Raw genomic sequence first — 12,274 nt, 5'->3', positions numbered from 1 at the left:
TCAGAATGATACTTTTTATGACCCGTCCCTCCTGATCCACACACACACAGAGGGACAGCAGCGCTCCTCCTCTTCCTCCTCAGTTTAATATCAGTTTATTTTTTCATATGCAGTCAAACAGAGTTGTTGATGGGACAGATGATTGAGAACTGCGGAGCAGAGGGTCCAGCAGCTGAGGACCACATCCCTGTCCCTCACTGAAGACGAGTGCCACTGTTTAATATCAGTGTATCAGACCTGTGTCGGGTCCTGGTGTACCTGGCTCTTAAAGGGAATGGGAGATGACACTCGGATTGGTTTAAATTATTTTCTGGCCAAAATCACCCATGACTAAGTCAGAGTCTAAATACCACCTCTTCGGGCTGTGTGCAGCAATTTGCGCCCAGATTATCCACCGTTTAACTAGAATATGGACACGTTTAGATCGAGCGCCATAGATCGTCTAAATAGGGCCCAAAGTCTTCGCTGCCCATCAACACACAGAGTCACACTCCGCAAACGTCCTATTCAGTTATCCCATAACTTCCTGTTCACATACTTTTTCATTTTGCTCGCTCAAAACTGTTTCCCAACAGAACTCCATTAGTCCACTTCAATATTGTGTACACTGTTCAAAAGTAGGCTTCTGCCCACCTCAAAGCTTGAAGCGTTAAGTGGTGTTACATGACAAAGCTCAAGCACAAAGATAAGTTTGAATCTTTTAGTTTTTATGACCTGTGTGTTTAAATCTGTTCACTTAAACAAAAGTATAAAATCCTGAACATGCTGCAGCCCATTGAAGTAAATTAACTTTCTGGCCACCTCATGGCTTTCAAGTACCACATTAATCACTCCAACAGTGAAAGCTTTAAAGCAATTATCACTCTAATAAGGACATTTATTTAAAATATGCCTCCCCTCTTCCCAACACTGTTGAACCCCACTGTTCCTATTAACACATACAATATCAAAGTAGTGTCCATTTAATATTGAAGTTTCCACCATTTCTCATCTGACAAGACCCTCACTGTGTGCGGATACATCTAGTGTAGGATCAATGCAGTGTAAAATGTTACAGGGTATGTTAGTTAGAACTGAGGAAGCGTCTTGGATGAGAGGTGAAACGTCCCACAGGATAGTGGGGGTCTACTTCTCCATTATCATTCTCTTTTCTGTATGTCAAAAAAATCAATCAGTTCTAGTGTATTCTGTCAATGTTGTATTTATAGATTGGGCCAAATTAACCCTAACCCTTACTACTTTTTTTTGTACTGGTTGTATCTAAATTATGATTCAGTGCAACATTAATATCACCTCCACAAATCAGAATCCACTCCATTTCCTGAGTAATAATGGCAAACAGGTTTTTCATCTTTCACTGCTAAACTGGAAGTCCCCACGCATCAGATCTTGATGAACAAATTATTCAAGTTTACTGAGGTACATTGTATAATTTGTTGAGAACAAAATGATGTAACAACGGTCAGTGGAAACCAAAATCATCAACCCACTTGTGTGAATTTTATCACGGCAACTCATAATGTGACTCAGTAGTGTGTATGGCCCCCGCGTGCCTGTATGCACTCCCAACAACGTCTGGTCAAGCTCCTGATGAGTCTGCGGAAGGTGTCCTGGGGGACCTCCTACCAAATCTGGAACAGGGCATCAGTGAGCTCCTGGGCAGTCCATGGTGGTACTTGGGGGTGTCAGATGCACAGATACATAACATCCCATAGATGCTCAATTAGATTTAGGTCAGGGGAACGAGAGGGCCAGTCAATGGCATCAATGCCTTCGTCATCCAGGAACTGCCTACACACTCTGGCCACATGAGGCCGGACATTGTCCTGCACCAGGAGGAACCCAGGGCCCATTGCACCAGCGTAAGGTCTGACAATCGCTCTGAGGATTTCATCCCGATACCTCACAGCAGTCAGGGTACCGTTGGCTATGGCATGGAGGTCTGTGCCACCCTTCAAGGATATGCCTCCCCAGACCATCATCTGACCTGCATGTCTATGGCCAACTTACTTTTTCTTTGCCTCAGCAGGACTTTAGGGGTTCAGGATGTTGATACCAGCGTCCTGACCAAGTCTACTGAAAGGTCTAACATCACACTCATATGATCTTTACGCTCACTTCTCAATCAAATTACATTTTGATTTATGTTCTCATTGATCATTTTTAAAAAGGTGCCTATGCCTTTGAGATTGTACCTCCAAAATTTTGGGAGCAACTCACATTGGATCTCATGAAAATAAATTAGCTGATGAATGAGGGGGTTATTGCTGCAGTAAGTAGTGTACATGTGTGCGTGAGTGTCTCACCATCATTAATAATAGCAGTCAGCATGCTGCCCTTTTTCTTGCTGGCCAGTCGGTCGTAGGACAGACACTGCAGGTCTCTGAAGCTGGGTGTCCCCTTAGGACAGGGAGGACCTTCACAGGCCTTGTGCTCCACACTGGTCTTCTGACAATGTCTTCCACCAGGACCAGGCCTAAATGCACGTGCACACACACACGCATACACACACACACACACACACACACACACACACACACACACACACACACACACACACACACACACACACACACACACACACACACAAACAAAGTGTGTAAGCATAAGTATTTCACTAGATGACAGATTTTTTTAAGCATGAATGATCATGATAGATGGAGAGGTCAGGGTCTTTTTTAGTTAGTTATTTTCCTGTTCAAACAATGAAATGCTTTATAAACCATTTATGAATAAAGGTTTATAAACATTAGTTCTAACTTTATATTGGCCATCCAGGTAATGTTAGATGAACTACACAGTATTTGTTAACCATATACAAAGTATTATAAATATCAGTTGCAACTTTCCAACAAACAATTGCTTAATAAATGTTTATAAAGTATTTCATTGTGTATGGTTAAGGTCATACAGTCTCTGTGTACATAAAACTATTAAATCCAGACAGACAGGCAGACAGACAGGTAGGTGACATACGGGGGGTTGTCACATTTCCTCTGTCTGAACTGGACTCCAGTACCACAGGTCCTGCTGCACATGCTCCACTGGCTCCATGGACTCCAGTCACCGTCCACATGCTGAGGGATGGGAGTCTTACTGACACACTCGCCTGCCCTGCACCACTGACACACACAAATGAAAAAGATTTTAAATACACTTCACACTCATCATAGCCTTTATTTAGGCAGATCAACAGTCACCTTCTATCAGAAGCTGTTGCCTGAGAGAAATGTGAGTATCTGTGCAAGCAGTCCTACCTTGTCTGCTCCACACTCGGTTCCATCCAGAGGAGGATCCAGTTTTGTCTTACAGGATGCATCCCCCTCTACTAAACACCACAGGCCAGCACACATCAGGTGCTGAAACACACACACACACACACACACACACACACACACACAGAAATATGGGAGATAGCATAAATTCTTCTCTGTCATCTTTTCAATCTGTAAATAACTCAACAGTAGCTGTTGATGCTTCACATTAAAGGCCTACCAGGAGAGTGAAGGATGGTGCTCTCTGAGCCACTGTGGGCTTTTGAAGTGAAACATCTGTGCACCTGTTGAGTCTGCATTAACAAGCAAACAGCATGATAATACAGAGGCTTTGTCCTCAGTGGCCCAGGGTTCGAGTCTGACCTGCGGCCCTTTGCTGCACGTCACCCCCCCCTCTATCATCCCATTTCCTTTCATCTCTCAAGCTGTCCTGTCAATAAAGCCATGAAAAGGCCAAAAAAATACTTACTACAGGGTTTCCTTACTCAGTAAGAGAAAAAATAAGACCTGTCTGTACAATAAATGGCTGTCCACACCAAAAACTATATGTGATTATAATGATAAAAGCAATCACTCTGATAACAATAAGGTTCTGTAGACAGTGGAGCTGAGCATGGGCTTAGAAAAATGGATATTAATGACCTGTTGCAGCTGCACGTTGCATAGAGAAACAAAAATAAAACAAGAAGGATACGGCTCCATGTAATTCTTCACAGATGAGAAGAGTTGGGAGAATCCAACACTGATATGACAGTTGTTGTCTTTCATTCATTCATACTTTTGTATGAGTCAACATCAGTTATCCTTGTGATCGTCAGAGAGGACGTCATTAAAGACAAAACAAATCTCATAGACCCCATCAGTGCAAATACTGTTTGGCAGTGTGTCTCAGGTAAACTGATGTTTAACATGTGTAATTTGCAGGTAAATATGCGTTATATAAGCGTTAAATAGGTTGTGAATGTGTAGACCTGTAAATTCAGATGGCAGTTTCTATAATTCCTAAAATCGCTCAGAAAGTGATCCTAACAATATCGTTCACCACTGTTGTTGGTTTTATAGTTGTTGTGTTGTTGTAGTTTGGTAGTCTTGCAGTCTTCGTGTTTTTCTCTGCTGTGAGGGTAAATAAAGGCTCTGGACACTAGGTGAAAATGTATGGCATGTCAGGAGTTAAACCCTGAGGTACCAGACTAAATATACAGGCCTGGGGAGCAATCACAATGGTCAGGACATTTCTTTTTAGTCTGAATACTGATTACTTCAAAGTCTCTCAATCAAATGACAGGCTTGAAGCTCAGGATGCTTGTGTTTTCTTTGCTCAGGTTATGCATTAAGTCACTACCAGGTGGACTCACACTGCAGCAACCTGTTTAATATCAGGCTTCAGCCACAGAGGTCCTACGGCTGGAATCTCAAGCATTTTTACAAAAAAAACTGAGGAAAACAAAAAATTACAAAGTTGAAACACTTTGCCTCAACCTCTATAGCATCTGCTGTTTCTGTATACATATCTTTCACGTCTCTTCCTTTTCTGTAACTGGTGTTCATTCAAGCGTGTCCAGACTTCTTGCTGATTCACTGATGGGGTGGGGAGGTCTTTTCTTTGTTGAATGGTTTGTGGTAAGTACTGGCTCCTTGTGACTTGAATACTATGGTTAGATGTTCTGACAGTTCAGCCATATAAGGGAGTCCCACTGGGGTTCTTCTGGTGGTCCCTGTTGATTTAGCCCTGTCTGCTCCGGTCTGAGGTCAGCGCCATCTCATGTACAACACTTACTATAACAAATAACACTGACCCCCCCTCTCAGTCCACTTATCACATTTTCAACATTCTGTTTGACTACAGATTGAGGATTCTCAGCTGCATCCAATTGCAGCCCTAAAAAAATGCCCTGCCAAGCATTTTTGTGTTTACATGTGTGTGTGTGTGTGTGTGTGTGTGTGTGTGTGTACCTGTACGTGTGTGTGTTTGTGTGTTTGTGTGTGAGAGAGAGCGAGTACTCTCCTTGTAAAACCAAGTAAAGCAGATGAACTGTGATGTTCTCTCAGCTCTCACTTTGATGAGAACCTCTGCTGAGACTGTTTGTTACACTCTGTAGATGAAGCTCTTCCTGCTTTAAATTGTCAATTTACTTGAGCGTGAGTGCCTCCGATGAAAGCTCATATGACCCCTTCTCTGTCGACTTTGATGTAATGCAGTCAAAGAGGCTTGACAGCGTATTGCATGCTGCTGACTGGGTAATTGATTTACCCTCTCATTCCTCTCTGTGAGCCAGTCCTCTTTTCATCCTCTCTCACTTCTCATCTCCTCTCAAAAACAATAATACAAACTTCACTTCTCGTCCTCTACTAATGAGAGGAAGAAAGGAGAAGTTGAATATAAAATAGGTGAGTATCAAACAGACACAGTCACTGTCATATCTGTAAATGGACTAGTTCTTCAGTAAAGTGTAAAGCCAGTCATTCTCTGGCCTTGCCTTACAGATTATCATTACTCCTGCAGTGTGAGACTAGTTAGCTTGCAGCGATGCAGCAACAGATGCAGCAGAACAGTAAATATTGCATATGGATGCTACATCTCCATGAAGAAAAGGGTCTTCAGTCTGATAAACTCACTGTTTGGCTGTCTCTGTGTATCTCCTTAACAGGCAGGCAGGAAATACATCATGGCATGTTCTAGGTTATTTGTCTAGTCCAAGGGTCTCCAAACCTTTTCTCTTTGAGGGCCAAAACTAAAACGTAATGGTTTGCACAGGCAAAGAGCAAACATCTATTGTATTATGTCGTATTGTTTGGCTCAGATGCAAAACAGTGCAAGGATCCCAAGTTTCTGCAAGTATTCTGCTGACTACATTTGGGCATTTATCATTTATTGTTTTGTTTTTTAAACTAACCTTTTAAACCCTTGCCCTGACAACAGAGTCACAAGGGCTGATGGTTGAAATATCCCCATATGAAATGGTACAAACCTTCAAGGCCCTCATATGTCATCAGTAGTCATCAGTGGTGTTTATGTAAACAAATGCGGAGGGGATAAAACAATGAATATGTCAAAATGCAGGACTGTCATACACAAATAACAATGTAATGCTAGTTAACTAGCTAGTTAGCTACTAAAACATCAACAAACTAGTAGCTGATTGTTTTGTGCTTGTTATAAAGAAAAGGGCCATGATACATTGAAACGTGGGTTATGAGAGTTGTCATAACCCTCGGTTGGAAAAAAAACCCTGTTTGGAGAGCCATGAAGCATTGCTAAAATGAGCACTTAGTTTTAAAGAGAATGGGCAGCTGGCCCCAGCCAGCCCCCTGTGGCTTAAATGGGCTACAACCGCCACTTATCAAGATCAAGATATACTTTATTCATCCCATTGCGTAATTTGTTTTTGACTGCTGTTACTTGTTGACTTTATTGTGTATTGATGGATTTATTTGGTTGAAACATTCAAAAGCACTCTCAAGTTCAGTTTCCCTCTTTGCTCACTGTCCATGTTTTTAAACTTACTAGTTTAGTTTATAACATACCTACAGTCTGTTCACATCAGCATTTATATGAGAAAAAATTTAAGTTTAAGTAATGTAATTTAACAAAGTCAATTTGTGTTCATGGAAGTGCTTAAATTGACCCTTCCTGAGTCCTGCACATTTCCACTCTGTGCTCCAATAGCAGTTGAGCAAACTATGTACCCAGACAAACCTCGGTCAACTTTCCCATTTCCTGTTAGTTCCTGTTATTTCCTATTCCTGTTAAATTCTTATATGCGCTATGTGTTGGGTTCCCAACACTGTGAAGAAAATCACGTTGCCTATAAAAGCAACACTTATTACCCTAATCATGTAGAAGGTGCTGTTTATTCCATTCCCAAAACCAAAGACAAATTTTGTCTGATGAAAAGAGTGGATTAGGCTGTGAGTAGGCCTCACCATCAGCTGAACATCAACAACACCAGCAATCACACCTATGTTTGTTCAAAGGTAACATTACAATGTAAAGACACATTATACTGAAGCCGTAATCTCCACAAGTACATTGCTATGTATAAAGTCACATCTTAAGTGAGATAACCTGTAATGGTTAGTTTTAGCTACATCAAGAGCAGTTAGCCTAATGTTCATTAAACTTAATATCATGAAATCCTTCCACCGCATGCTGTTGGTCTTGCTGTTGGCTTCTTAAAGCTTTATTACCTGACGCACAGAATCTCATCGCATCTAATTAACACTGTGGCACCCTGCTCAACAGGCCCGGCCTCACCATTATTGTCAAGCTTGTCTGACCTAGCAATAGTTACTAAGGGGGGCAGGACTTAGTATCGGTCAACTGATCGATTTTTTAGCTGTAGATTAAGGTTGGAGGCTATAATTATCACCTTATCATCATGCTTTTTCCTATTTCATGTACCGTTTGTTGTTTGATAAATAACAGGACAGAATTAAAACTGCAAGCAGTGATTAACGGGCCCTCGCAGTCCACACGTGTCGGGGCATGCTGCTGTCGGGGCATGCTGCTTACCCAGCCCCATTGCCGATTATTGTGTATGAATGTCCGTGTGTTAATGGGACTGTATTTCTTGAAGATACGCAAGACTGTCTGTTTGTCCACAATGTGCAGGAAATAGTTTGTCCATATTTTGGGCGTTTTTTGGACTATCAAAATTCTTTTAATAACTTTTTGTCATGAGTGTCCACAGATGCCACATGCAAAGTTTTGTGCAAATCAGTCAAATTGCCTAGGAGGAGTTTGAAAAAGTACGTTTTTCATTTTTGGCGATTTTGCAAATGGAAATTTAGCGCGAAAGTGGGCATGGCCTACATCACACAATTCAGCTGAATTCAGGGAGCACGTAGATATAAGGTTTAAAACTGTGCGACATATTATGTGGGAGTTATTGGGCAAAAACGTTTTTGCCTTGATAATAGCACCACCCGGTCACTTTTGGTGTGTGAGTTACAGGGGCCAGTCTATACCACCCCTATGAATTTTGTTGACATAGTTGTTATGGTGTGGGCACAGTGCCAAATATAAAATTATTTATTTTCAGCTGTAAGCATTTTACTGATTGGCCACAGGAAGTAAAAAACGTCATTTTCTGCACAATATCACAGCATCAGGGGTGCTGCCTTGCTGCTGACCCTGTGTCAAACAGCTCTCTACAGTGTTATTGTTTTTATTGTTTTAAGTATGTCTTAAAGTGTGTTAAGTGCTGTCCTGCCATTTGTTTTATTGTTTGTTCAGCCTACTATCTCGATAATCATGAACCTTCCGGCAGCCTATGTTGTTTTGGCAGTTTTATTAACTTTGATATCCAGAGACCACACAGACAATGCTGACAATGCGCCAACCATTATCTATTCCCTGGAGTTTTTGCTCTCATATAGGGGTATTGCAAACAGCTTGGGGACTGATATTGTCCTACCCCGAGGCTCACTAAGGGGGAACTGATGAAACAGAAGATAAATTCTTTTGAGCGTCACAATCCCTGTGAAATGACTCCTTTCACTATCATAATGTGAGCCATTCGGTCCAATAACATTTGGAAAGTCTAGAAGAGCCACACGATTTTATCCCCCTTCCAAGTTAGCCAGGCACTAAACCGGAAGTTAGCCAGCTCTATCAGCGATCCAGCTATTTTTTAAGCTGGGAAGTCGAGCTTTCATATGGATTGACGGGGCTCCACCTCCAACACTGTTTCCAGTAAAAAAACGTCCTTGAATAGACCACATCCCAAATTCCTTCTTTATTTATGCGCCACCATCGGATGTTGATAATGCGTCATCACTTTGCGCAGCAGAATTCAGCGTGTTCACCCGGGTCTTACATTTAGATCAAAGCCAAGCTGATAAAAACCTGTGTCTACTGCAGAGTCAATTAACCCGGGTGTAAATGCAGTTTACACATTACCATTGCACACAAAAGCCTGATCTTTGTGGGTTTAAGTGGGATTTTTGACCAGTGGAAAAGAGGTACAAGATAGGTTCAATGATGGTAATTCCAAGGAACCTATAACTGTTCACCTGCTCCACAACAGCTCCACTGATGTAGACAGCGGTGTGTGTCCTTGCCTCCTTTTTTCTAAAATCACCAATCAGCTCCTTGGTTTTGCTGACTTTGACCAGTAGATTGTTCTCTGTGCACCACTCTGCAAGATGGATGATGTGACACTTCGCATCCGAGGAGGACTTTTGACGCAATAGTCTAATCTCTTTCAGTGATATGGGGTAAAGCAGGACTGCAACGTGGATATCAATGGATTATTTACTCCATGAATTTGGACAGCTCACTATTATACCGTTTTATGCTCCGGGACCCAATAATAAGGAAGTTTTAACGGCTCACTGACATGTTCAGCTGATCAGCCAGCATTCATTCTGGGGGATTTCAACGCATTACTTCAACGGCACACCTCCCAAATCTGCGGCAATATGTTAACTACCCAACTTGCTCATCACAAATTCTAGATCTTTGTTATTGAGGACACGTATAAGTCAATATGCAGGCCTCCGATTGGCAAATCAGATCATAATGTCATTCACTTATTGCCAAAGTACAGACAGCGAGTGAAGAGGGAACTACTCACCATTAAAACAACTCAAGTCTGGGACAGAGAAAGTGAGGACAAGCTAAGGTGCTGTTTTGAAGCTATAAACTGGGATATGTTTTTCGACTCATGCACAGATTCCCATGACCTGACAGACTATATTACTTCATACATACAATTCTGTGAGGAATCTGTAATCAACAACAAGGAAGTGAAAGTATTCATCAATACCATCACCACTGGCTGACAAAAGACTTGAAAAGATGCCTCAATGACAAAAAGGTGATATTTATCAGGGGTGATACTGAAGGTGTCAAAGACAAAAGAAGGCAGCTCAGGACCAAGATTCAGAGTGCCAAAATGGATTTAAAAAATAAATTAGAGAACCAGTTCTGTGCAGGGAACCCCAAACAAGCATGGTAGGGACTGAGCACAATGTGCCTAAAAAACAACAGGATACAGGAGTGGGTTGTCAGTAAATATCTCATTTCATCCATAGTACAACATCTGGATCCATGATAGTTTGCTTATAAAACTCATAGAGGGACAGAGGATGCCACACTCACTATGGTCAACATGGTTGCCATCGTCCTACAAAAGACTAACATTTACTAACATTGATTTTAGTTCCACGTTTAACACAATGCGTATGAATGTACTCCAGTACATTTTTTTACCGACAGCTCACAGAGAGTCTGTGTTAAAGTAGCACTCTGTGATGAGATCATTTTATAGACGGAGCCTCGCAGGGCTGTGTTTTATCTCCATTAATATTTTCTGTGTATACAAATCAAATGACATTGCAAACAGTAATTTTAAATTATTCAAATACGCTGATGACATGGCTTCAGTGGGTCTTTTCCATAAAAAATAAGTTTTTAAGTTAGAACAATGGTCAAGCCCACTGTTCATTAATGTTGGAAAAACAAAGGAACTCATTTTTAAACCAAGCAGACCCACTCCCATCACGATACTGTGGGACCAAACTATGGAGACTGTTAATTGTTCTAAGTATCTGGGTACATATATAGATGATAACCTGAGTTTACAGACAATTTGGATTTTATATGTAAAGTGTGTAAGTCTTATGTGTCAGTCTGCTAGAGAGCGTTCTTGTTTTTATCATCTCAGTTTGGTACAGGTACCTGACCTTGGAAAATAGAAACAAGCTAAAAGGGATTGTTAACCCTTGTATCATGTTAGTTTCTCCCCCCTTATTTTGGTGTTCCCGGTCAAATTTGACTGGTCTGGTTTAACTGCTCTTACATTAACACAAAAAACATCATTCATAATCATCACCAAATTGTATTTAACACCTTTTAATGCTGTAAATAATGTATCCAACTAGTGGTGAACATGAATGACTGCAGTGAATATCCAAAGAATAGACACTGAAAATTATAATAATAATCAAACCAGAGACCAAATTCACAGAACATCAGAAAATCAACATGAATAGTCATCTCTCTCTCTCTCTCTCTCTCTCTCTCTCTCTCTGTGAGAGAGTGTGTGTGAGAGAGTGTGTGTGTGTGTGTGTGTATGTGTGGGTGTACACTGGGATGTTTTCCATCTATTGGATGAACATAATCTTGTATTAACCCTTTCATTTCCTGTGCCGGTCATTTTTGACCGGGAACACCACAGGTGTTACAAAGTTGATTAGACCACTCAAAATTCAATGAAAGTGGTGATCAACAATTTTATATGTTCAAATGCCTAGTGTGGAGGATATCATAAGGCCTTGAGGCAATCAGAGAAAAATAAATTTTTTATGATATTATGAAGTTGTAAATCGGTCAGATTTGACCCGAACACCACAGGAGGGTTAAGACAGCGGGGAAGATAATAGGCAACCAACAGAAGCAGCTAGATGATCTTTACAGCACAGTTGTATACAGGAAAGCCACTGTCCATCATAAATGACAAAACACACCCCCTCTACACTGAGTTTGAGCTGCTCCCTTCAGGGTGACGATACAGAATACCTCTGGCAGAGAAAAGGATCTACAAGGGCTCATTTATCCCAAATGCAATTCAAGTAGTCAACCAATTACAGTAAACTTAAATATGAGAGTGTAAGCTGAACACTATGCGTAGTTACTTTCGTTGTTTTATTAATGTGATGTCTCTTGTTTTTGTTTTTAATCCTGTGGACATATTTGTGTTTGTATTTTCCTGGGTGAGACCAGAGACGATTTTCCTGCTCCGGCTGGAGAATAAACTCATTCTATTCTATTCTATTCTATTCTATTCTATTCTATTCTATATTTTAGTTAGATTGAATGTTACAACAGAGTTGATAAGATGTACCTTACGCCTCTGTGGCGCAACCAAACAACAACATAGTTTTAGTATCAAACTAAGTAGTTCCAACTTATTGTTTAGTGTGGACTTTACACTCTAACTTAAGACAGAACTTACGCATAGCTGCTGCAACAGGCAGCTGACCAGAGCGGTCTT

At 41.1% G+C, this 12,274-nt stretch overlaps 1 protein-coding gene across 1 annotated transcript in view; it reads right to left on the bottom strand.

Annotated features, from left to right (window-relative positions):
- Positions 1 to 12,274, bottom strand: part of adamts17 (ADAM metallopeptidase with thrombospondin type 1 motif, 17) — a 113,554-nt gene that overhangs the window by 34,973 nt on the left and 66,307 nt on the right. The window contains exons 11-13 of the mRNA XM_073464567.1: positions 3,258 to 3,359; positions 2,977 to 3,122; positions 2,307 to 2,476 (exon numbers count right to left, since the gene is read on the bottom strand). Of these exons, the coding sequence (XP_073320668.1) occupies positions 2,307 to 2,476; positions 2,977 to 3,122; positions 3,258 to 3,359 (418 nt within the window). The remainder of the gene's footprint in view (positions 1 to 2,306; positions 2,477 to 2,976; positions 3,123 to 3,257; positions 3,360 to 12,274) is intronic.

This window comes from Pagrus major, chromosome 4 (assembly GCF_040436345.1).
Source record: "Pagrus major chromosome 4, Pma_NU_1.0".
NCBI classification, from domain to species: domain Eukaryota; kingdom Metazoa; phylum Chordata; class Actinopteri; order Spariformes; family Sparidae; genus Pagrus; species Pagrus major.
The sequence above is the reverse complement of the archived record's forward strand: the minus strand, read 5'-3'. Positions and strand labels throughout refer to the sequence as shown.